Raw genomic sequence first — 27,383 nt, 5'->3', positions numbered from 1 at the left:
CAGAGCAGAGGTTTGGTATGAACGCTCACCCTACAGGATGTGGCCAGCTCAGCTAACAGTGTGGTTGCCCAAAATGTTGGTAGTGCTAATAGTGCCCATATATCCTGCTGCTGGTTCAATGGCTTTAGACAAGAAGATTTTCCCTCTGATGTTATCTTACGGTTTAGGCTCAAACCCATTCAAGCTGTGCAGCTTTAAAGATGGGAACCAATATTGTTGTTTGGCCCAAACCACATCCCTAAGGGCACAGGTAAAGACAATTGCTAATAGAACTCTCCTATCCAGGGAGAGCCCCTTGCACATCTCTTGGTCAGCTAGACCAGCTACTCCACAGCCTTTAAGGCAGCCAGGTGGGGAGCTATCTGCTGAGCAATGCTGCTCCATGCAGTGAACAAGGCACTCAGGTTACTGACACCCAAAGCTGGTCAGCAGAGCTCCACTCTTCCTTGTGTCTGTGGACCTCTCAAGGTTTACATGCAGCAGATCCCTGCTCCTCCATGTTTCTAACAAAAAAACACAAAAAGAACCCCAAGAGTTGCTGAGAGAAGTTATTACATTGCACATTTCACGAACAATCGCCTTCTCCTTTTCACTTAGGTCTTCTTCATAGTTGTCTTGCATTTGCCTGTCCAAATTTTCATGGACTTCAAGGACCTACAAAAAATATTAAAAAAGCCTTATGATCCTGAAATAATTATTTGTGTCCTTAAGAACATTATTCACAAGTATTTAAACTGGTAGGATTCACAAAGCCTCAAGATGAGCATAACACCAAGCTGGGCTCCTCCATCCTCCCCATTGCCTGTCGATGGCGATCTGTGTCCCACCCACCTGCCGATCTGTGTCCCACCCACCTGCGTGTTGTGGCTGCATGATGTGATAATTGGCAGCAAGATGCCTGTGCCCACAAGTGAATCTCTTCCAGGAAAGCTGCTGGTAGCCTCATCTTCCAGGGAGCCCTTCGACAAGGCAGCCCCCCAGCAACTTGTTCTACCTCCTTTCCTGCCTTTCACAGGAGTGGGGCTACTCCACTCCCTCCTACTATTCCAAGTCACGGGGCAACTGTGGTCAGCCCAGGCCAGCAGCTCTTAGGTCTAACAGTGTTTTGGCCATCAGGGAAAAAAGCAAACAGAGGTTTGTACCACTGAAAATCAGAGTGTTAGCCACTGTACAGTTGAAATGTGTGGTCTCCAATGAGTTATTAATTTGCAGATCTTGGACAGATATGGCCAATTTCACTCATCTTTTGGCTGAAAATTGTTTCTAACTCAGTTTCTTGGAGGCCCACAGTCACAGCAAAGAGTTGGGCTGTTATCATAGAACCCTGGGACCCAGCGATCTTTATGTGATTCCCATATGTAATACCCACTCCCATTTTTAACTGGTTGCAAGCCAGGCTGTGAAGGAGATGCAAACATGATGGGGGAAAAAAACTACTGCCTCCCAGGAGCCTACATGCTGTCTGCACCTCTGTGAAGGTGCCATCCCCATGAAGTGTCAAGGTGAATCTGAGACACCATCTCCTTGTGCCACAGATACCCTCTGAAGATGGAGATGATCACCTCGACACCCTGAGCTTTCACTGAATCTCCATCAGCCCCACTTCCACCCACAGTGCGCACACATAAAGGTAAGGGCCTTGGCCGGGGCTGGGGTGCGGGTTCATCGCCTGCACGCAGCCCTCTACCCAGGACTGCAGACACAGCTACAGGGTGACATGAGCTGCTCAGTGAGTTCAGCTAGTGCAAATACTGATGAACCCAGACTGTACCCATGAAGTGCTGGTGGGAGGCACATTGCCTGCAGCACCATTGCCCATAGGAGACTCTGGAGGAGTGAGGTATCGCTTTTCCCTCCTGCTCATGACTACGGGGCTTTTACCATTATATTAATGGGAGGAAAGCACTGTAAAAAATGGACACAGCTGCAAAAGCATAGGAAACACTTAAAAGGGAGAAGGAGAAAATTTGAGACTCTCCAAGGAGGCTCCACTCTGCAGCATGGAAGGCTCTTCTGGTGGGCACTCCCAGATCTGGGAAGAACCAGGTTTTCTTGCAGAGGCAGATAGATTACAGCTCCAGTAGTGACATGTCAGAGTGACACATCCAGTGCTCATGATCATGATCCCCTGGATGCCACTCAGCCTAGTGGCTAGGCCACACTTGCAGATTTACCTTGGTAAAACAAGTAAATGTGGTGTAAAAGCAGCTCAAAACACTGCAAAAAATAGTGGAAACATCCTGCCTGTGACTTACTTTTTGAGATTTCAGGCTGGCAAAGCTTGGAAATAGAAGTGTGATTTTTAACCTCCTTCTCTTAAATAGGACTTGCAGGAGCCACCCCTGGCCTGTTACATCCCACCTGGGGCACACACTGTCCCAGCCACAGAGCTCTTCCAGGGAGGCAGTGCCCAGCTGCAGTCAGCTGGTCCCTTGATCACAGAAAGGAAGCTGCCTGGGGCTAAAGGCAGCCTTCACTTCCTGCTGGAAACACACTGACCCAAAGAATACCTCTCCATCATGTCTGTATGCATTCAGAGAGCTCCTCTGGATGGGTGTATTGCACAAGTTGGGCACAACTCAGCACAGGACTGCCTCCAGATTTTACTGCTGCCTCTGTGCTGACTTACACACCTCACCCAGGGCTTTGCCACTGATGAGCAAAGTGGTCAGCTCAGTGTGCAGGGTCAGAGCTCCCAGAATCACCCAACACCATCAAATAGCACATGGTCTTACTCACCACAACACATCCATATGCATATAAAGATGCATACAGGTGTAATATTCCCATACCTCCAAGGGAAGTACAGAGCTATATGCAGTGCTAGGATGGTTTCACTCTTTGCTGAGGTACACAGCACCAGCTGCTCCACAAAATGAGATACCAGGGTAGATTATCCCCTGGTCTGCTTCAGCACAGCAATCCTGCTGTACTCAAACTGTTACAACAAAAATAGGCCATTCTCCTAGGGCCCTTAACCTACATGGGACTGATCTTTGCACATATAAGAATTATCCACATCCTTTCTAAGAGGAGATGAAGGGCAAGAGGGATGCAAAAAGCATGTGCATGCTGACAAAGAGAGCATCTATTTTTTGCTAAAGTGGAGGGAATTAATTATTGATCCAGCTGGACTCACACATTGAACTTGCTTGTCTGGAGTCTGTGTGCTTCCGATGCTGGCTGCAAAGCCAGTAGCCTGCAGGATCACATCCTGGTGTGGAGCACCAGGGCTGCCTGGCTGGCAGCTAAGCACAGGCTCTGTCCACAGGGCAATCATCAAGGACAGCCATGGTTTAGGTTAGTTAAAGATCACCTCAGCTCCAGTCTCTGCTTCCAACAGCCATCCATCTTACAGGCACAAGAATCTCAGCAGACTAAAACTGCTTTTCAAAAACTTGTGCTTAAACTAAAGTCACATTCTTTAGTGCAGGAGGTGTGAAAAGGTGGCACAGCATATTTCTTTCATTGGAAATCTTTTAGTAGTGTTAACCAGGCAGAGCTGGAGCTGAAAGATCATCTGATGGAAGTTATGTTTGTATTTACTTTCTGAATCTCATTTACTTTGGAAACCATTCTGCTTCCCAGGCTCACCCCATGTCTGGGTAGGCACTTTGTAATGATGTGTTAGCATCTTGGGTATGGGAAAAAGGGATTCATGGTGATAAAATTCAACAGCCTATCCTGGAAAGGCATGTTGGAAAAAAGTATATTCTGAAGAGTGGAACTATCTCCTGAAGAAAGACAGGAAGACCTTTTCTTAATGCTGACCCAGCCCCAGCCATTCTCAGATCCTGCCAGGCGCCTTCTTGGCTGTTTAGAAGGACCAGGTTAATGTTCCTCCAGTTACACCACTGGGGACTATGTACATGCCTTCACATCAGCTGTCTGTGGCTCAGCTAAAGTGCAAGGACTGTGCCGTCAGTGTTAGGTCTAACTGGGGTATATCCCCCTGTGATTTCTGCCACATCCCAACCCAGGAATGTAAAGAAAACAGACAAACATATCCTGGGGTGAAAATGGCTCACATTATCCCCTCCTGTTTGCTCTGCATCAAGCTGAACCATCGGCACTTGGCCCTTTGCAGACACACCAGCACTATCTGGGTGAAATGCAAACCAGAGAGAGCAGCCTGCACCACTTGAGCATTAGGCTGCTTCTCAGGCTAGACCGGGAAATGTTGCTCTTCTGCTGAAAGATGCCACTTCCTGAAGACAACTTGCACCTTGCTCTCAATGGGCATAGTGGCTCATCTGGCTTTCTCCCTCCCAGTACATAAAATAAGGAACACCTCAGGTGTTCTCTGTGATTGTACTGACAACTATGATCAAGGCAGTGTCACCTCAAAATCACCTGGTCCATCACATCCATCTCCTGTCTGACTTGCTGTACTAGCCCCAAATGGCCAAGATATAAACATATTTTAAAAGGAAAGAAGGGAACAATCCAAAAAACACCACCAAAGGGTCCAAATGGCAGTAGTAATGCTTTGGAAGAGGAGTTGAAAGTTGAGGTACTCATTTCTGCAACAGAAAGCACTCCAGGATTGATGAATGCTTTCCAAAGGGTGCAAACCTCACTGATTTTGTTGATTCATAAGTCAAACGGACACAGCACTGGAGAAAACACAGCATCCTACTTCAACAAGGGAACAGTCCATATGCCTTGCTAGGATTTTTCCCTAGTTTTGGAAGGCCAAATCCTGCCTTACCCACAATTAGTGGGAGTGAGGATCACCTGCCTGATGGCTCTGTGTACATGGAAGAGGTCCAGGCTGCTGCTGTGGGGGCAGCTGGGTTATAGACTAAATGTTGTTCTCTTACATTTATCTCCTCCTCACCTCCCCACGTCTTTAACAGGTTTGCTCAGTTCCTAAGAAAATTGCTTTGATGTTCAGTGAGATACTGAGCTGTAGCATATGTACCTTTTATTCTTGTGAGCAAAAACAGCTGTTAGAAGTGCCAACCTGTCATCTTGCTCTTTATTTAGTAGGTGTAGACAAAACTATTTCAGAAGCAAAAATAAGGAAAACCCTAAACGTGCTCAAGGAAGAACTTAGGCTAAACTGCAGGCAATGCTTCAGCCACATATATTTAGCTGCCAGAAAATCCCAAGGAAAAAAACTAGGAAACACTACATAGGTGGGTACAGATGGAGGCAATACAGAAGTCCTGCAGATCTGTGTGGAGTGCACACTCTTTCAGTGACCTTTGCTTGGGCATTGAGCCACATCACTGTGGCTACACCACTTCTGGACAGACGTGCATGCAAGTATCCCACAAGACAAGTGAAGTCAACTTCACAGAATCATAGAATAATAGAATTGTTTGACATGGATGCCATTCACTAGATTAGGTTGCTCAGGACCCCATCCAGCCTGGCCTTGAACACTCACAGGGATGGAGCATCCACAACTTCTCTGGGTAGCCTGTTCTAGTGCCTCACCACCCTGCCAGTAATTAATTTCTTCATGACATCTAATCTAAACCTGCTAAAACCATTGCCCCTTGTCCTGTCACTATCTGACATAGAAGTCCTTGTCCCTCATTTTTATAAGCCCCCTTTACGGTACTGGAAGCTGCAATAAGGTCTCCCTGGAGCCTTTTCCTCTCCAGGATGAATAACCCCAGCTCCCTCAGCCTGTCTTCATAGGAGAGATGCTCCATCCCTCTGATCATGTTTGTGGCCCTTCCATCCCTCCTTGACTTTCCTTGCAGTAAGGAACTAGACTGCTAGAGCCATCAGGACTTCCTTTTCACAATCAAGAAGGGTTTTTTCTAATACATGACATGGTATAGCCAAAGCACAAAGCCTCATTTGTAGGCTGCTCTCTTCTCCTCATGAGCTGTACCAAAGGAGGTGAAGGTCTAAGGTGGCAACTGCACCTGGCTTCCCATAAGCAGGGGCTGGCACTGGAAAACCTGCCCAGTTCTGCAGGGTGCAAATAAGACCCACTCCATATGCTTCAGCATGCTATGGCCAAAAGATCAACCTGCAGCTGGAGACCAACAGCCACTATTTCACTGTGCCACAAGGGAGGAGGAGAGATTGAGAGCATGACCAGTACCTCAGTCTTTTCAATTTCCAGATGATCCTTTGAAATGGGCAGAGGATGAAAAAATAAACACTTTCACAGCCCTCTGTGCCACACCGACCTGCAGAAGAATTTCCTCCTCACTTAAAAATGTGAGAATATTTTTAACCTCCAGGGAGTGAGCAGGACACACCATGTGAGATCATTTGTGCCCCATGAAATATGACTGTTATGTCACCTGCTTCCTGACTCAAGCCATGGCACTTTCCAGGGTTTTGAAGACAGAAAAATGTACCCCACCAGCCAAATTATGAAATCACAGAGAATTTCTTCCAGCCCTTTCTAGGAATCAACAAAGCTCTGAAGTAGTGGGATTAATAATATGTGAAAACAACCAGTCATCCAACTTCCTTTCAATTCCTTTATATGAATCATCACACCAGACCTTCCAAACTTAATTTCCAGTTTCCAAGAATCTTCCTAATTTCCAATTCCTTCCATAAGCCTAGCAAACTTCACCTTCTACACTTTTTTTCCAGCTATGACCATAGGGATCTGAGCTCCAGAGTAGCCATCCAGGAATCCTCCTTTGTGCTGATGAAAGCTTTTTAACCCTGTACAAAATTTTTCAGCTTCAACAAATTCAAATCTATAAATTGGTATATTCCAACCTGACTAATTTAGTTAAGAGACTTTCCAGCCATCCCTATGGCACCTTGGAAAGAATTCATGCTTCTGTGTCCCTTAGATACTCAGAATTAACTTGCTTAACTAGTTAAACATGTAACACTTTTATTTTTATTGCCAGTGGATGGTCACTAGGACTTGAGAGCTGCTGTGAAACCACAGTGCAAGTTTTCTCCTACAAGTTAGCTAGCAGTGTCCCATGGTCCCATTGGCAATGGTCCTGACTTTAATCCCTACTGATGATGCACATAGCTACATGGGTAGGATGCCACTGTTTGCTGCATATTTTCACAAAATAAAATCTTTCTCCTTTGAAGGCTGCTGTGGGATTTTCAGTGACAGGACTGATGAACAGAAAGGGTAACTAACACTTTTAGCATCACAAGCTGTTGTTGGAGGTTTCCCACCCCAAAAAAATAGCTGCGCATAATCTTGTTAGCTCAACAGCTATTTGAAGCAATCATTATTCATCATGATGCAGGTGCTGGTTACCAATAATCTGCCTGAGTACTAACTTTCTATCTTCTGTTGTTTTCACAGGAAGAGCAAATGCCCAGTTCTGCCACTCAGGTGCTTATTGCAGCACCTCGCACCTCACTGCCCGGCCATGGGGTTCTGCCCAGCCTTACCTTCATAGCGTGCACTACGGCCTCTGGCTTCTGACCAACAGGGACGTACCCTGCAGCAGGAGAAGATGCAAGATCGGATGTCATGCGACCTGGTCCCTGTTGAAATAAGAGAAGATATGCTTCAATTCCCTTTGGGTAATTTAAACAAGGAGGAAGAAAACATCCAGAAAATTTGAACACTAGCTTTTCTCCAATTCAATCCCCCTCAGCCACCTGCAAAGACAAAAGACACCACTGCCCCTTTCTCACACGTCACTTGATTTAATGCTGTTTAAGCATACCATAACTCAGTCTAGATGTACTCAGGCAGGAAGTCACCCTGGTTTAAACCTAAATTGATTCCAGAAACATTTTTTGCTCACTTAGTACAAGGACAAGATCAAACACTGCTCATCCTTCTAGACAAGGGAGCAATACAAACAAGATGATTTTCCAGCATAGAACGGTCATTTTTAAGAAGCTGCATTCATGAAAGAAACAGTTGGCATAACTTCATTGCTTCTCTGGCAACGTTTTCACATAGACATCAAGTACCAATCTTCAGCTACAGAGAAAATTGTGAAAGCAACCTTAAAACAAGCAGATGTCCAAACCTAATGTTGGCAGGGTTTGTTTCCAAAATGCTGGCCAGTCCTCCTGCATGAAGGGTCCCATTGGGAAAGATGCCGAGATTACATTTTACAAAAGATTTCTGCTGTCCAACCAGCCTTGTAAGCACTTTTCATAGGGCTTTCCTTTTTTTGCAGGCATCCAGCTTGGATTATAAAGACACAATATCTTTATTCAGTTTGATGCACCCTGCCTGTCCCCAATATTTTTGCATTGCTTTATAGCACTGGGAGAAATCAACAATGAAGTCATTGACCAAATTTGTATTTAGTCTTCACATCCTTTAGGAAACACAAAGAATTATTATACTTGGGGGCCTCTGAAAGCAAATTAGGATGGCAGAGCAGCATGTAGCACCATCTCAGGAATGCTTTCACATACAACACACGAGGCACTCCATTCTCATCTTCTCCCTGTTTAAAAACATAGCATGTTTTATGCTTTGTCTCATCACTTTGCCTTCTATGCCAAGGCCAGCAAGCTAGTTATGCCAGAAGAATCATAGCATAATAGAATCATAGAATGGTTTGCATTGGAAGGGACTTTAAAGATCATCTAGTTCCACCCCCTTATCATGGACATGGATGCCATTCACTAAATCAGGTTGCTCAGGACCCCATCCATCCTGGCCTTGAGGGATGGAGCATCCACAACTTCTCTGGGCAGCCTGTTCAAATGCTTCAGCACTCTTACAGTAAAGGAGGACCCGAGGAGGGGACACTTCATCACCTCTCATTCCTCCAAGTGGTTTAAGTTGTAGGGGCCTTTTTACTAGTGAAAGTGTTTATGTGCAAATATTAAAGAAAAAGATGGGCTAATCCATTAAGCTACAGACAAAAAGACGTGGAGCCTTACAAGCCCTGGCCACTGATCTGTGCTGGTCATGACCCACGTCATGACTAACAGCCATTTACTCACAACAGAAATCTTCATGAACTGAATTGCTGGTGATACAAAAATATCCTTCTGAGAGAAAGACAACTCAGAAAAAGGAAAGTTAGACTTACTAACCCCACAATAATTCTCAAGGTTATTTAACAGACTGAGAAAGCACAGAGACCCAGAGATGCTCACAGGCTGGGCATAGTTCTAGACCTGCTGGCAATGGGTTACAGCTCTTTGGAGGTGTGCCCTCCTGGGGACATATCCTCAGCCATCCCACCCATAATGTCACACGGAAAAGGCAGAGGCTGGAAAGGGAGCACTAGGAACTGGATCCAGCCAGTCTACAGCTGCAACTTAAGACTGCAAAATACAAGTTTCTCATGGGGCTGGTAATGTAGCAGAGTCCCTCCAGAATCAGCTTCTCACAGAGGTCAAAGACACCAATACATGCATGATTACACTGGCTTCATCATGAAAACTGCTTTCTTTCCATGAATGACCGGAATCATGACAACTGAAAGCAGAATATTCAGGAGCTTGTGACCATGACCCATACTTGATATGGTTCTTCCCCTATGGCCCTCTTCAGAAGTAACACAGGCAATACCAAGCAAAGGTCTAACATCCAATATTTCTTCAGAGTTGAGGGTAATTTGACAAAGTAAAGGAATTCTGCTGGATACTGCTGACAACATTTTAAATAGTTTTCTGGCCAAACTAGAGTAGATCACGAGGTCTTCTGTATGACAGGCAGCAGCAGCAGCTTCTCCTCACAGAATTGAAGTCACTAATGAGCTACAAAGCACTTCCATGATAGCAATCACTCTCAAAATTATTACAGAATACAAATGAAACCAGAATGATTAGAGAGAAATGTTTTCTAAAGAGCTTGATCATACCTAACCAATCACCATACTGACAAGATAAAAGTAATCCTGCAAGCACAGTGATGCACTGGATACATTGTATCACAAAAAACCATTCAAAGGGTCACTTTTCTTCTCAGACAAGTGGCTGAAATTCAACAAGAGCAATCAGTTGAGCAGCCACTGAACACGGGTAGAAGATTTGATTGAAGAAGGGAAAAATAATGTTAAAGATTAAAGGATGCAGTAAAAGAGATAGACCCAAAACTTGTAGTCAAAGTGACAGATTACTTCATTCCTAAAATAGACATGATCCTTGATTCTGAGCTTGGAAATCAAAACACCCAGCCAACTCAAGCAGATGTCCAAATTGTTGAGTGCAATCATCAGCAGTGGTGAATGCGCCACACAGCCATACCACTGTCCGCTGTGCCCCAAGCCACAGAGACCTCCCCACCATGCCAGGCTGTTGCTACAAAAGCCAAATATGCATGCAAAGAAAGTGGGGGGGCAAACCAGGATCTCACCAACATCCCTGCTCTTTGCACCTGTAGGATGCAACCAGTAAAAATGCCCAGACTGCTTAAGGTGGCTTAATACTTATCATTGCACTTAATGCTTTTTGTGCAGCTGCATCCTTAGTAAAGGCTCTTTCTGGACATACAAAGAGTTGATGTTTTTTGAAGGGAGTTGGTGCTTCATTCCCACTGATTCCAGTGTGGTTCACAAAAAAAAAAAAAAAGCAGTCTCCTATCAGCTTCCTGCACAGAGGCACACATAAAGGAGGCCAGAGCAGAGAGGACTGCAGTCAACAAGGAAAGAAATGACAACATATCCAGCAGGATGCATGGCCAGCCTTTGGAGGATGTAGAAGAGGAAAATGGGCAGAGTTCACCAATAGTGTTAGCTGAAGGGAAGGAAATGGAAGGAACTGGAGATAAGGTCAAGGTTGCTATACTGGAAAACTGCCAACAGTGGGAGAAGGGAGAGAATGGGAAGAAAGAGGAGGATGTGTATTTTACCCAGTAGGAAACCAGTTGAGGTGAAATGCACGGGAGAGGGAACCAGATACTGGAGACAGGAGATTGGAAGAAGGGCAGGAAGGCAGAGAGCATTAAGGTAGTAGGTGAAATTTCATAGATGGAGGGGATTCCTCCTGCCTAAAACAGATGCACTTGGAAACTGTGGATAAGAATTACCACAGCTGTGCCCCAGCACTCTAACTCAGCAAATCTGAAGACATCCATCACTGAAGAAATCCATGCCCTTCTTGTTTCCTATAGCTAACATTTTCACTGCCATGGGAACACAACTGACTCAGCACCCTGACAGACAATAATAGCAAGGTTAATCTGGTTACATCCTAAGAAGAAGAAATTGCCCATATAGGCAAAAAGCAATATGGTATGTTTTGGGGTATACATCACTCTCAGTTTCCTCGTCCTGTCTGATTTTCTCAAACACGCAGTCTTTGTATTAGATGCACATATGGCTTTTCCACTTGCTAGGTTTTCATACCGTTTGGTAGCTCAGAGATGGTTCACTCTTCATCTTCAGACATGTGGCTTAGGCACCACATAATTATGTAAATAAATGGTGCTACAAGGCAGCTCAGAAGTCACCAAAGAGGATGCCATTAAAATTTGTAATAAAGCTGTTGAGAAATAACATACTACTTTCTGCTTCATCCACAGCCAGTCACCCCACCAAAAGAAGTATCTGCCCAGCAGTGGGATTACGAGTCTAAGGGTGACACAATGAACACATTTCCCTTTCAGCTCTTGCCTGCTCCTCCATTTCAAGCAGATCAGTGCCAGATATTTGCTGGTATCAGTGATGGGACCAATGCACTTCTCAGAACTTACATTCCATACGCCATCAGTCTCCTCCCCATCCCACCAATGCCACATTGTTCATGCCCAAACCATAAATCCACCAGAGAAGCTCAATTTTGTTCAAGATCCTCCCAGAAATCTTTCACTGGAGCAGCCTGCAGGGCTTGTGGTTCAGTCTCCAAGTCTGTAAGGAGATTCACAGTCCAGCTGTATGATTGACTAAGAAAAGAGAGAGGAGCTCTGCACTCTCTCATGCCAGAGCATCCTTGAAGCAATATGCTATATGTACAGGGGATAAGTTCCCCAGTTCTCTATTGCTAGAATAATGCTTGATCCACTCACAGCATCCAATTCAGAGCAGAAAACAAAGCAAATCAATCTAGCTCCAGCCAATAACCCAAAGACCATCAGCAAAGCAACAGTGCTAATGTGAGAAAGAAAATCCACAGACCACAAATACTGCCAATTATCCTTTTTAATCTGACACCAAAAAAAGTAAGAGCAGGGACCTCAATGTGCAGCTATTGGAAAATACCTTGCTGTACTAAGCCATGATGTCATTAACATTGCCTAAGACCAAGATGCCTAATGAGTCCTTGCTAGCTCTATCTGGTTGCATGGGATGTGGTCCAGTACAGATGCTGACAAGCACTGCCATCAATACTCCATTCCTATGTGTCTGGAGGAACAGAATTAATAAGATTCTCTGTAATAGGGCACACTGCAAAGTCCCGATAATGACACACCTCCACAGAGGTAATGTAAGGCTTAATAACAGTGGGAATGCTTTGGAACCCAAGAAGAAAAAGCCTAACTGGGGATGACCAGGTGTCTGCTCTTTTAGAGCTTTTGAATTGGAAATCTCAAAAAAGAACAAAGAAATTGTGATAAACAATTTCTCCTTGATTCTTCCAGGGATCTGACAAGACATGAGACCTCAGTCCCGCCATCAGTTTTCAATCTCTTTCTGCTCAATAATATTCTATCTTTTAATGACACCTTCTCCTACCTCAGCTCCAAGAGAGCTATTCTTGATCTACAGAATGGCTGCAAAATACTAAGTTTCAAAACCCAGAGGAAAACATCATGCTGATTTTACTTCAGCTAACAGGCATAGCCCAGGTACTGAGGATGCTTCCCACCAATAAGGAGAATATGAGTGAACATTGATGCTTCTGAACCTCATATCATCTCTTTGCCTTCTATTAATTTTTTGTCTACCATTTCAAAAAACAAGCAGACATTTAGAATTCAAACATGATTAAATAAGCCACACTTTTCTAACGGCATACCTCAGACAACACTAGAGCTAAATGGAGTCATATCAGACACTGTGAAGTTTTTATTGCCAAGACATAACACAGAAAATTACATTACATCAGGCATTGCCAGAAAACTCACAGTGAAATTCCCAGGCACTTCTATTTATCTCACACTGGTTTTGTTTGCAGCCTGCTTAACCAGGTTTGTATGATACTTGGACCCTTCCTTAGCACCTGTCATCATCCAGGTGTTTTACATAATTAAAGTGTCAATGCCACTCTGCAAATTAGGAGCTGTTAAGCAGGAGGCAGTAACATGCCCACAGTTCATGGAAAGTGGATGGCAGAGCCAGACAATGCCATGGAAAGGCTCCATGTCTGACAACCAAGTCTTGGTGTGCCGACAGAATGGGGGGCCCATCACATTTTGTTTTCATGAATGTTGCTTGTAGCCACAAGCTTAAGCACCTGGAGCAGCTCCAGCCAGACATTACTGAGGGCAGATGGGAAAACCAGCAACAGAATCAAGGACTGAGAGCATAAGGTCATGCTGGCATGGGAGAAGGGAACACAGGGAATGCATTAAAACCCTGAAGCATGGTGTCTCTATGAGAAAAGTAGCACAGGCAGCACCAAGGGCAAACACTGGACTCTCATGGACTGATGGTCCCTTCTGAAAGTGACACCTCCCTTCACACAGAGATGAGTGGCATTCCTGGGCAATCACACACAAGAAATACCTCTTGTTACCATCAGCCTGAAAAACTTCCGGAGCCCCACAAAGGCAGACCAGACTCCATTGTTTTGCAGCCTGGGCCACATTTCCCGTTCTCCGCTGCCTTGCAGCTGCACAGGGGTTAATGGTTGAAACAAAGCGCCGGTGTCGCACAGCGCTGAAGCGTGACATGACTCTGGGCTGACATTTTGCCCTCCCTTCCTCCAAAGTCCTTTCCCTCCCTGCTGCATCTTCTCAAGCCCACGGCAGCTCTGCCATTGCCACCATGTGTGGTACTCCTCAAGGGCTCCGGCTACTCTCACCATTCTGCAGGGACGAGGCTCCGTGATGGCACCTCAGCACCACCCCCAGGGCTCCCTGCTGGCTACAAGATTTCCTGGACACACAAAGAAGCGACCAGTGCCAGCTTCTCTGCAAGTCACACCATGCAAAGCACAGACTTTTTGCCACCCTGCTGCAGATGATGTCAGACCTCTGATGTCTGAGCATGGGACACCCTCAACAGAGCCAGGGAGCACTCAGGTCCTTTATGTGTCCTGACTGCCTGGCAGATGATCCAAAGCAGTGATGACACTTGGTTATTGTTATTCCATGTCTAGTGTGCAGAAAGACTGCCAGCATCCAGCTCAAAATAAACCACCAGCTCCCTTCTTGTGCACTTCAATGGCTGCACAGCCCTACATTCCCAAAGACACAGTGGGCTGCCTTGCAGCTGCGAGCACTTGACACTGTGCCACCCTGACACCAGGCACAGGAGAAGAAACATGTGGAAGAACTCTCAGACAGACACAGTTCCCCAACACCACACAGGCCCTAGACACCAAAGGGACTGAGTGCAGAGCCATCCATACACTGTATTAGCATCTTTCTTATCAAATCAAGGACTTTATTGCAGATACTAATCTCCTTTGGCATTACTTAATTTGCCGCCTTTAATCGTAGAGAGCAGCTGGTCATGTAAACATTCAAATCCATGAATTAACTGCTGAGTCCACAGGGAAGCCAAACAAAGCCAGTCTACATGGCTCAACCACCTCCTCCTGCATCTTCATGATCCTCCCATTAATAATGAAGAAAACTAACTCTGTTATTGGTTTCTCAGCACAAACATCATGGGCACCTGACAAAAGCATAGCTCTCCTCCCCAGCAGGCATGACACAGCACTGGCTGTACAGGCTGTGCTGGGGCACTAAAGGCAAGGAAAGATTTCAGGGACTGTCCCAAACCAGAAAAAAAAGTCAACGATTGTTTGCAACTGGTTGTCATAAACAGGAAGGGTGTCTTTCCTCAGCACCCCACTCACAGAAGATCTCAGCTCCAGACTCAGGAGACTCCCTGAAGCATGCAAAGCTGATGAGCCAGCTTCCTCTGGCAGTGGTAGGGGAGAGGAGAGCAGTCACTATATGGGTTGGTAGCAGCGCTGGGCAGCTGGGGCAGGGGCACACTGGTAAAAAGTCCAACCAACAGCTTCAGCTGCCCCCTCAGACTGTGAAACTATTACTAACATCACATATTCAGAGCAGTGTCAGCCTGTAACTGTCTGACCCAAGTGAACAGAATAAGTCTGTCTGGACAGAGCAAGCCCACGCTGTACAGCAGACAAGTGCACTAACTCTGACTGACTCACAGGGGCACTGTCAGCGTAAGGATTTTGAGAGGTGCTACTTCTTTTAATAGAACACCAACCACATTTGTTTTCAGAAGGAAACAGTGAATACTTTTAAGACTTTCCTGATTTTGAAGCAAATCTGATTTGGGGATGGCCCAAGTGAAAGTCTCTGTGTGGGTAGAGGATGAATGCAGACACAGGAGGGTACCTGCTCACATCTGTATTACCCATCTACATCTCTATTTCAGCCTGGCTGCCTTCCCAGGCCTGGGGCAGAGCAAGGGTCTGCTGTGCGCCTGCCTCTCCCCTGATCCACTTCCAGCCCCACACAAACACACGTGACAAGCGAGCATGAGAACCTCAAAGGAGATTAATTTTTCTTGCCTCCTGTGGTTACCTGTAAAGGTAGATTATGGATACAGCCTTTCTGTGTCTCTTTTGCTCATCAAATACCCAAACTTTCATTGGCAAACTTCATGCCAGTTGGCTGCCATGGGGAAAAATGCCACGTGCCGCTCAGAATCTCTGCAATAACCGCTGATGAAGGGCAGCTGCCTTCAAAAATGGATCAGCTTGTTCTCAGCTGCTGGTAATACACTCTGAAGCTTGACAATAGCACTCATTTCCTGGGCCACAAATTGTGACAAACCTTTCATTTTACTTTCCCTTCCACAGCCACTGTTGCTGCAGCAGCAAATCAGCTGCCTTGAATTTCTCTCTTTGTCTGCTCAATAGCATCCTGGTGGTATCAAAGAAGGTGGTGGAAAGGAGCTTCTGCTTTCTTCTCCTCAATCATTGTTTTCCCCCGCCTAAAAAGGGGCCGTGGCCATCACTGCTGTGGGAAGGTGAGAAACGAGCTTGGGGTCATCCTCTGATGCATGCTAGAAATGCTCAGCTCACCTGACAGCCACAGGCATGGATGAGTTGAAGGGATAGGAGAAGGCAGAGGGACCATCAGAGCACTGCACAGGATGGGCTTGGTGGAGCAACAGAGGGTCTCAAGGCATTTTGAAATGCCACAATGAAATGCTTAAGATGCAAAGGCAGTCTTGGGGATGCCAGAGGCACCATGCAGCTCAGAGATCCCCATGCCAGGGGATTTTGTGCAGCACTGCAAGTGGCTGGGGGCTCTTTTCTGGCAGTAGTAGGGGTGCTGTGCTATGCTGGGCAGGGACACTTTGGGGCCCTGCTAAGGTCCCCAGTGCACTGGGTAACTCTGCAGGGTCATCAATGCTCTTCTAGGTGCATCTCCTGGATGCCACAATGGGAAGAGTGTGGTGGTCTCTTGCTATTTCAAACTTGATTTTAAAAGTCAGTTTGGCTTTAAGAAGGTGATCCAGTTCTTCTCCCTGAGAGGAACCAGTTTACTCCCACGCAGGCCAAGCAGGGACTAGAAGACTTGATCTGGGTTCCCCTGTGAGACCCAAGACCAGGCTTGAGCCAGAGCCATGTCTTCTTGCCTACACAAGGCTGGTTCTGGAGTCTGCTTGTTCCTTCCTCTGCAGGGAGCTGAGGGAGAGATATTGAGTTATGGCCTCACTTTTTTTCTGCCTTAGCCATTGTATTGAGGAGGATGGAGACCACCATCTTTCCAGTGAAAAGGAAGAGACAGGATGGTCATTGGGGCTGGGATTTAGCTAATATGTGCCCTCATATCACCTCTCCTCACCACCGCTCTTAACAGGCTCAGCAGACAGCCAGCACTTCAGCCCTCATCATCCCTTCCCACCCCATCTAATGGCTTCTCTTTACACCTACAGACCACAAACATTTGGATTTGTTTTTGTAATAGCACGTGTGCCATCTGGCAAAACGGAACACGCCTCCCCTGAGTATCTCCATGAGGCAGAGCTACGAAACATGTCTGGTTGTGACAGCATGGTGGCAATAAAGGGAAGGAGCTGGTGCTGCAGCCAGGCAGCCAGAGGTGTCTCCCTGGCTTTACATCCTGCATGAAATGGACACTGGAGAAAAATACAATCGGAGACTGTGCCAGGAAGCCAGCGGCTCAGCAGACCTCTCAGTCGAGCGCTCTGCATTACATAACCACACTTCTGCTTCCTTGCATTTTCCTGTGGACTTTGTTGGGTTTGGAGCAGATTTAGGGAGATAAAAGGAATTGTAACTCCTCAGTCTGGCCTATAGTCTGTACCAGACTCCTGAGAGATGTAGCTTTGAACACCCTAAGGGAAATCTCACTTTTATCCAGAGATACTTATTGTAGTCCTCAGGGACATATACAAAGGCTGTGTATTGACACCATCATCATTGTCTTGTCAAACTGAGAAAGCTTTTCTCAGCTTTCAGAGAGAGTATCTGCAGGTACTTTCCCCAGGGACTACCACCTCCAGACCCCAGATGAGCACAGGTCCCTTTCTCCAGCCACCACCTATAGCACACGCAGACACATCCTACTGCAGCCATACAGGGAACCACTAGGAGCTCTTTCTCCTCAGCAAGAGAACTCTACAAACAGAGTACAAAAAGTTAAGGAATGGTAAGGTGATGATTTTTTAACCTAATGTGTCACTCACACCTGCACACCTACAAACTCATGCTCACACATTCACCAAAAGGTGGTCAGGGTCACCGTGTGTGGACACCCACTAGCGAGTCCTAATGACAGCTCTGGCATTCCTCCTTATTGACAGCAAAGAACTGGGTTCTGGAACACATTTTTCACATGCTTTAAGAGTCAGTGGTTGTTACAGGCCGATCTTTATCTCGGCATCTTGCTTACTCATCTTCCCTACACCCTAGGAAAGCTGTTGCCTCCTTTTCATCATTTTGGGCACCTTATTTAATCCTTCCTCTTGGAACCAAGGGAAGAACAATGGCACATCATGGTGTAACATTGCTGTCATTATCAGGGAACAAGTCTTCTAGGGATGAGCCATATGTGCTGTGGCCTTATCACAGCACAGACCTCCTGGTCCTGACACAAACCAAACATCCTATGGTGTTTACCCATTTGTTTGCTGTCAGTCATGTCTTTGGCCATCAGCACAGACAAAAGCACACCTTGCTCTAGAATTCCTGCTGATATTTTCACACACGCTTTTCCACCCACGCTAGCCTTAGTATTTCCATTACAAATTTCTACAGTTACTTCCACTAAAGGCAGGATTCCCATTAAAAATCACATGAACATTCCTAGCATATTTTAAGTCTAAGCCAGCCATGCTAGCTCTGACTGCTAGTACCAAGCTGGTTCATGTTTAATGGCATTTTATGCCAATGTGGATAAATGGTGAGATGATGTCCCAGCCACAAAAGCTTATGAGTTTCTCAAGGTGAAGGTATCTCCAGCCACAGGAACACAAGCAGCCCTCAGGTCACCTTCCCATGCCTGGATACTGAGATGTGCCTGTGGCACAGCCACAGAACAGTAGGCAGGTAAATGAAGGTCTGCAGGGTCTATATGTGCACACCCATGAAGAGGCTAAAGAAAAGACAGAGGTGCAAGCTCTAGGCCATCCCTCAGCCACCACATTCATTCTCAGTTGTGCTACAGAGGTGTAGGGGGAGTGTGCAAGCAACTGTGTGAGGTTCAGTTTCTGGTTGGGGTTAAACCATGACAACCCAATGCCAGGCTGGCCACTGAGTCCTCAGCAATGCAGTGCTTACAGCTATATCAAAGGCAGCTTTCAAGGCTGGGACATCATCTCACTTGAGACTGAGCAGGTCTGGAGGTGGCTGGCAATGAGAAGAGTGGAGCCAGCCTAGCCATCTTGCTCTGGAGCTCGCCCTTCTCATCCCAGGGAAATAGCAGGTCCTTTAGGGAGCTTGTTGCCACCTTCCCTCTTGAGCCCACACTGTAGGAAATCACCCTCACCTCCCAAAGGACACAGGAAGCCTCTGGTACACCAAGAGATCACTCTGAGTTGCAGTTCCCAGGGGTGGGGACGCTGACTACTCTGCTATCAGTTCAAGCTAACATATCACACCTTCCCTTGCAAAGGCCAGGGTCTTGTAGGTCAGAACTAACCCCCAGGACTGCTTTTCCTGAATATTTGGTAACCACTGCAGACTACAGAGCAGATTTACAATTCACCATGTGCATGACGCACAGCACACAGACTGTATCTATGAGTGTCTTTTGATTCTGCATCTTGTGCACTCATGTCTGTGACCCAGGATCCATTAGAAACACCAAACTGTGCCATTAACTGAGGTACATCAGGGCCATGGAGAGCTGGAGTGATGCCTGTTTGTAAGCTGTGTGACAGCGAGAGATGTGCTGAGGAGCTTCCCCAAAGAGTTGCACAGGCAGTGACAACGATGAAACCCTGAACAGATGTGACAGCTTTGAAGCCGACACCAATTGTCCATCACTCACCCACGTGAAGCTTGTGCAGGCACGAAGAGGAATGAATTCTCACAAACTCATGCCTGCTGTCAATAAAAAAAGGCTGCAGAGGAACTCAGGTATGTTTAAATATCCACTTCTGGGAGGTGCCCAAGACTTTCAAAGACATCTGCATGAATCTGTGATCATTATCCTTTGTCACAAAAACAATATATCATGTCAAGCCACAAATCAAAGGGATTTTGATAGGAATAAGTAAATAAATGGCTATGTTAGTATCCCAGAGGATGTGGATTTGGATCAAAAGTTGGTTTTGTTTTTTTTCTCTATCGTCTTTCCCCAAAAAAGGCAGAACACAGCCAGGGTGACAGATGAAGATGAGTGTCAAGCAGCACCCAGGCATCTCAATAAACCCCAGGTGCCACTTCTTCCTAGAGGAAGGAGAGAAAATAGGAACAAGTGGCCAGGAAGGGCTCCAGCAGGCAGCACCATCTGCTGCCAGCCCTCACACAGCCCTGGTGAGCTGTGGGGGCTGATGCTCAGGCAGAGAACTCTCCTGCAAGCTCCCAGCCCCAGCACAGCAACTCTGCAGAGAGCTTCTGGCTGTATCCCAGCCTGACTGACAAGATAAACTTGTGTGTAGCAGCACTTCTTGAGGCAACCAGCACAGGTTGACCGAACATCGCCCACCTGAAACAAAGCTGGGGATCAAAAACCTGAGCACAAGAGAAGTAAAGCAAAACTGTAAGACAGGCACACATCTGTAAGCCAGACAAACATCTCCAGGTTCATGTCTCTCTGCACTCTATTTCATAAAGTCTCCTGTCTTGATACATGGGGCACAAAGTTAGAAAAGCGAATATTCATTTGGATGGATTTATCCCCTTTTCTGGGGTTTGAAGCATCTCCATCCATCCTACAGTTCAGAAGGGATAGAGTTTCAGAGCTTTATTTATGCAAACTTAAATTATTCTTAAATTATTATTGCACTCTTCATTGCAACTCCAATAGAAACAGTAAATCTACAGAATAACTGTTACCCAAACAAGAAGCCAATGCACAACTGGTCCTACGGTACCCACAGGTCTGCTGACCAGTGCCACAGACACAGGGCAGGGAGGTTCCTCAGCTGTGCTGCCATCAGGCTCCTGCTCACATTCACAACACTCACAAACCACTCCCAGCAGGACTCTCAGACGGGTCCTATGCTCTTCCTGCAATCTGGAAAACAACGTCACCAAGCAAATGTAGAGGTCCAAGCAGTGAGGGAAACATCTGGAAGGCAATCATCTGTCATGATTCGGGATCCTCAGCCTGGCACATGGGTGCAGGCACAGCAGCATAGTACTCATTTTCTGCAACAGGCCTTAATTGAGATTTGTCTGTTGTTTAAGAAGAAGCAATGCAGGCAAATCTTAGGAAAAATAAACCTCATTTGTGATACAGAAAAACCTAAGAACTTATTTGCTTAAGCAACCCTGACCACACAGTGTCAGATATCTGGCAAGCCTCGTCCACAAACAGCTTTTTTACTGCAGACAAAGAGCATTTATAAAGAAGCAGCTGCAGGTATAACAAGACTAACCATAGCTTTAAAAGATGCACAACAGTGACTGTCAGTTGACTGAAAACCTATGCTGGGATGTTAATGATCCAAATTCAGGTAAAGATCAATGTTTCAGGGGCTCCCCATCCTCCCAACGGCTGCAGGCTTTAGCTGCACATTTGCACCACCAGTTTCAGGGTAATCTCTCACCTGGGAGAGCTCCCCCACAATCTTCACATGCCCACTTTCAGGGAAACCAATGGCTCTGTCTACATAGGTAAGGAAACATCTCTTACATTTTGCAGGGCATCTTGATACTGTGGCAGTGATGAGAGCTGTGACTCAGAGTGGTATGGGGACAATCCTTTCCTCAAAGTCCTCAGGTCTCCCGTGCTGGACTGCTGCAAAGACAAGGACAGAAAACAGGACAGCCCATATCAATGAGAAGTAGGAAAGCTGTGCCCCTCCTGGTATCCTGGCTTTTCCCATGACCACTTCTATCCCCTGACCTGTTCTTATTACTTCTCCCTGCAACAACAGTGATATTAAACATTATAATAAATAAAATGCTTTTTCCATATCCTGACCTGAAGAAAACACCTGCAAGCAGTTGGAAATTAACTGGTCAAGGTCTACTCCAATAAGTGATACAGCAGGAAGGCATTTTGTTTTACCTAAGTTCCTACATGTTAATTTAAAACATTTAAGATGCATATAAAAATCTATTTTTAAGACTTCAGATTAAATCAAAATCAGAAAAAAATATACACCAGGAGACATTTCCTAGATTGAGAAGTTCTAAACAGTGCCACTATGATTCACCTAAGCAACTTACCTTGACAAGAACAGTTTCTTATTTGGTTACAAATTTGCCTGCAGCCACAGATCTTAAACAAAGTTGAATAAATAAAGGTTGTCTATATGATCCTAGAAACCAGATAAATGGAACCAACAGTCTACACTCAAAGGGAAAAGCAGAACTGGGTGTTAGGAGGACTGTATAATCTCCTTGGGACAAAGTTTCTGCATTGTGTTATTAGGTCTCTCAGTGATTTTGAAATGTGATGGTCCTAGAATGAGAAGAATCTCATTTATAAAAGTACACTCAAAGAAAGTCAATACGCAAGAAGCCAAAATCAAAGGTCTGGGAGAATATTTTTTCTTTATTAGCAACAAACATACTCGTTAACTTTTCATATTTTTAAGAGTATCAAGTCCTCTTTTTTAAAGCTACAAAATCATGACCTTTCAGATTTTTATGCTCCATTAAGACTTTCAACTTGCATTTGCTGCAGAAATGTTGTTTTCTACTTCAAAAGAACCAAAGAAAAATCATTGGTGCAATAAAATTTAACAGGAAATCTCATAAATCAGCTCAATTGTATATAAAACCCCCTCAGTAACCCAAAGGCCTGATCATAACCAAGACTTTGGAGACTGTGGCTGTGCACAGATCTCTGGAAATATTGAAAGTTCATTTCCATTTCCTGCTCTGAAAGAATAATTGGTGAACTCAGAGTAGATACATCATTTTCTATCAATGTCAGAAACATTTTTGTGTAGCTACACTGCCTGTTTTAGGACACATTCATCTTTGTTTTTATTTCAAAACTCTATTTTCTTAGGTTAAAACCTCTTCAGTGACTTGTGCTTTCACAACCATTCTGGAGTCCTACCCTATCAACTTTCCTTTTATAAGCTGTGAAGAGAAGGGAAGTTTTCAAAAAAACCATCATGAGAAATGGATGCTAGTCCCATATCACTCGATCTGCTGGGAACTGTTATGTCTTACATGGAATCAAGTGATACAGAATGACTGCAGCATATCAGATGTCTGGGATTCCCCTGAATTTAAAAAGTGGCATCTGAGAAGATCTGGCCTATATTTCTTTCACATTTCACAATAGGGAGTCAGGGAGAGATCTGAAGGAGATAACTCCTTCTGGAGCTGAAAAGTGACTGCTGCAAAACCTAGTTTCCACCACTATTCCTGGGAGGTATTTTCAAAGGAAGGTTAGCAGGTCACAAAGGAAGATGATGAGAAGATTCTTAGTTTACTGGCAGTGTCCCAGGCATGTGATGCCTCTTGGTGGTTATCCTGAAAGCAATTTATCTTGCCTGATTATGCTTCCACTGCCCTGCTGTGTACAACCTCTTCTTCACTATTGCGTGTGCATGGGGACAGAGCAACCTCCTGTAAAGCTTCTGACACTCTACTACCCACTCCTTTAGGCTGTCAGCTCAGGAGCTCATGGACCCTTCTCTGGCATCTGTGATAGAACAGCACTTGCATGTTCAAAGGAAAAGCAGAACAAAACAACAGAGGAAAAATGTGAGGTTGTAGCTCTGTGATGGGGACCCCAAAGGTTGCTGATTTCCTCAAAGGCTCTACTCCAGCAGGGCATGTGTTGCCTTGACAGTGTTTAGAGGCTCTGGACTGCTCAGACTTTTGCAAACTGCACCGAGACCTGCAATATGCTTATGGGGCAGCAGGAGTGAAGAAACAGGCCTGAGAAAGAGAGATTCAGTAGACATTTGTTTGTATCCCAGAAACTCGCTCTCTTGCCAGATCTGAATGGGTTGGTCTACATTCGATGAACTGCGTGTTTCATCACACTATAACTTGTCAAAAACAGAAATTCAAAATGCTTTGCCCATCAAAGAAAGGAAGAGAACCAAACCCAAGACTAGTCAACATGCACTATTATCACACTGCTGTGGCTAAAACCTCGCTAGTTTAAATTTATTTAATTAACTAGCCTATGCTCCTCCCTGGAGCAAAAATCTGCATTAATTTCAATTTGGCTTAATTTGGTTGAAATTGTTTTGGTAAATACAGAGATACAGTCAAAACTCTGCTCTAACAAGTGTTAATAATGGATTAGTTCTATTGCTTTTTTAAAGCAAATCCCATTTAAGACAGTGCAGCAGTGTGTGACAAAACTGTTGGTAGGTTGTTTCAGTGGCTGCTGATTATGAATCTGACCTACTGCATTCAATTTGATGGAAAGATTCCCACTGAGTTCAATGAACATCAAAACAAGCTCTTAATTAAAGAACAGAAATGAAAAAGAGAACAAAAATAGGACAAGAAATAAAAATGCAGAAGAGGGTCAAGGTGTTTGGGGCATAGGGTGGGTTTGCTAGGGTGAGAAGAATCTTCACCTGCCATTATTTATAAGACATCCATGGTGGAGATGGCCAGAATAATACTTTTTTCTCCCACTATCTGTCATGAAGCCAGCCCTTTTCATGAGCAGTCCGCTCAATGCAATTTCCCTTCTATATTTTCTAGAAGTTTTTTCAAAATGTATCTTAGCCTAATTATTTGAGCGGTTTATTTGTTTTGGTTTTTTACAACAGGCTACCAATCACAATTCTGCACTATTTGCCTTCCTAGCATTAAAAAAAAATGTGTATTTCTTCACCATAGAATGAAAACTGCATTTTATTCCTTTTTAAAATTAAAATAGTACAGTAACACATATTCAACAGACCTCCCTAAACATTTACACATTCCTTGGGCTTTGCTATCAGTGTTAGAGCTAACCAAGAAAAGAAAGTGAATCCCTCATTAAAAAGCAATATGACTAATGATGCATCAGAATGAGTAGCCATTACTCCACTTAAACCTAAATTAAAAATCCTGATATTTGCATTGTCAATTCACTCACAAAATGAAATCTCTTATTACCTTATCCAATTTTCATTACTGAGATGTAAGTGAATCCCAAATTGCTTTTTTAGTCAGAAAGGCATTTTAAAAGTACAATCCCTGATCATCTCTGTTCATCATCATTGCTGGAGATTATGTTGCCAACTAATGGGCAACATGTCTATAATAAATTATCCTTCAGGTAAAATCACTTCACATTTCTGGAGTTTCAAGGAATTTATCAGTAAAATCATTTTCATCTGAACTAAAACTCCCTGGGAACATGCCATTTTCATTAAACTTTTATTGAAAATGTTTCCTAAGATGAGGAGCAGAAAGAAAGGGAGGAAGACAGAAAAGAAGACCAATAGAGAGCTGGGAAGTTTCATAGTCAGTCTTAACCTGATCAAATTTGCTACTTGCATAACATGAAATACACTTGTCCTCAGCAAACAACAACAACTGGCCATTGACTACTCCAGAGCAGCTCTTGCGCTTTTTTGTGATTTTTTTTAAAACACTACTTTAATCCAATAATAAAACAAAATAAAACAAAAAAAATCCCTGACTTTCACAGCAGTACAAAAGCGCAAGGAATCACCTCACCTCACCTCATTCTAACTCAGCACTACTTTGCATGGTATTGCCTCCCTCTGCCAGCTGATGAGCATGAACACAAGGCTGCAAACCCAACAACTTTTCCTGCAGGGCAAACCTGTGCTACACACTGCCAGCACTGCCAGTTCTGCAGTGGTCACTCCAACACAATCATTCTTCAATACCACATGACATTTATTGATAAATTTTTCAACTAGGCAGAAGTTACAGTGACCCCAGAAGATGCTGTTCTCAGACCAAAGTCTGAGATCTTCAGCTGCCTGTTATGAAAGGAATGGACATAGACATGCCCCTCCCATTAGGGAACACAGTTTCGCCTACTCATATCAGTGAGACAAGAAGAAGACCAAAAAATCAAGTTTTTAGTAAAAATGAACTGCAAACTCAACTTTTTTTCTGTCTAGAAAACAGAAACAATTTAATTGCAGAAGCAATTGGAGGGTGGGAAGTGATATTTTTCATAACAAATAATGTATATTTTTTAACAATTGAGATAGAAATTAAAGTCTTGGTGCATACCAAAGCATAAAATTACATTTAAAAAAATAAAAAGGAAAATAAACCAACAAAAAAAAAAGTGAACACTTGTTCCTATCAAAGCTTTTTCTACTGCTAGCAGGGAGAAGAAGTGGTGGCCTCTGACTTTTTGATCCTCTGAACTGAGTGATTCAATTGAAAAATAACACAAATAACACAAGAAGATGGATGGTGTTTGCAGTATTTTAAGGTCAAAGTACTACAAAGAAACATTTATTTTCCTTTCTGTTTCTGTCCAGTAAAGTCAGATCTGTGCTGTGGCCATGTTGAGCCAACCGTGAAGATAAAGTGTTGAAAACTTAGAGACAAGTTAGACGAATTATCTTTTCTGCTACTCTTCAGTGTTACTTCTACTAGAAGGGAGAAAAAAGAAACAGATTTGGAAATACTTTGATGTAACAAAATGGACCATTCTTAATAGAATTTAAATACTGAAAGACAGAAATTTACTTGACAGAAAGTTCTCAGCATTTATGAAAGAGATTAGCAAAAAGGAATTTCAATTAGAATTATGTGCTGAAGTGACTGAGAAAATTAAAAAGCAGCACTGTCAGGTTCCAGTAATTCGTGAATTAGCATTCAAAACAGGGTTGTTACATAAGTAGCCTTTAATTGAAAACACTATTTTCTCCCTTCGTGTAAGGTTCAACAGATGAAGATTGAAAAGAGGTTAAAAAATATTTAATCATAAATGATCAGTTTGACCCTGTGCCCTGTAGAAATATTAAAGCCACCACAAAGGGTCACAGCTCCCCTTCTCCCCATGGGCTGTGGGGTCATCAGGGATCAATTTGGGTGTCTAAACATGGGCATTCCTGACCATATCCAAGGCACCTTTGGCAGATGTGATAAAGAGCTGCTAGAGACCTGCATCATTCTACTGCATAGGAGGAGCAAGGAAGGACAGGTCTGGTGTCACCTGAGGACTACAGCTGACTAACTGAGATGTTGTCTCTTCACCTCTTTGTACCTCATTGTAACCTCCTGCGTTATGAAAGCTTTTGCTCCTGGTTCTCCACATGTCAATTAATAAACCACACAACAAAGCACCAATTTGAAGGCCAGGAGTGCTAAAAAGCCCCTTTTTGTTTACCTCTGGGGAGTCTCTTCATAAAGAGATGGCAAAATGTGCTCAGAATGCAGAGGAGAACCAAGCACACATGAGTCACTGCCAGCAGACTTCCCAAAGGACTGTCATTTTGGAGGGTTTATAGTAATCAGCTTCATTTTCATATAGCACAGACCCACTTGCACTAAACTCAAGAGACAGCAGATTACACACCACACCACTTAAATGTATTAATATTATATCTGCTTTCAATGTAACTTTAGAAGAAATTATGTAACACATGAAGTGCAACTAGATGGAAAGATATACTGCAAGGAATTCAATATTGACAAGAGAAGATGCCCTTATTGACATTAGTTCAGAAGATTTTCTTTGGACAAGTGATTACACCACAGCTCTCTGACAGAGAAGCAATTTCCATTTTTTAGTGGTTAGCTCCCCTTTTACAAAGCACAGGATTTCCTTCAGCCATTATTTAAACGTCAGAGTGAAGCTG

The 27,383-nt window shown here is 44.3% G+C and overlaps 1 protein-coding gene across 2 annotated transcripts in view; it reads right to left on the bottom strand.

The window, feature by feature from the left end:
* Positions 1-27,383, bottom strand: part of CCDC85C (coiled-coil domain containing 85C) — a 111,037-nt gene that overhangs the window by 4,780 nt on the left and 78,874 nt on the right. Inside the window, exons 3-5 of one of the 2 annotated variants that reach the window (XM_071557556.1) lie at positions 21,305-21,409; positions 7,351-7,446; positions 556-654 (exon numbers count right to left, since the gene is read on the bottom strand). In XM_071557556.1, the coding sequence (XP_071413657.1) occupies positions 556-654; positions 7,351-7,446; positions 21,305-21,409 (300 nt within the window). Of the gene's footprint in view, positions 1-555; positions 655-7,350; positions 7,447-21,304; positions 21,410-27,383 lie in introns of those variants that run through there. The other variant, XR_011698001.1, reaches the window with a different exon arrangement.

This window comes from Pithys albifrons, chromosome 6 (genome assembly GCF_047495875.1).
Source record: "Pithys albifrons albifrons isolate INPA30051 chromosome 6, PitAlb_v1, whole genome shotgun sequence".
In the NCBI taxonomy this organism is placed as follows: domain Eukaryota; kingdom Metazoa; phylum Chordata; class Aves; order Passeriformes; family Thamnophilidae; genus Pithys; species Pithys albifrons.
This window is presented reverse-complemented; position numbering and strand designations above follow the sequence as displayed.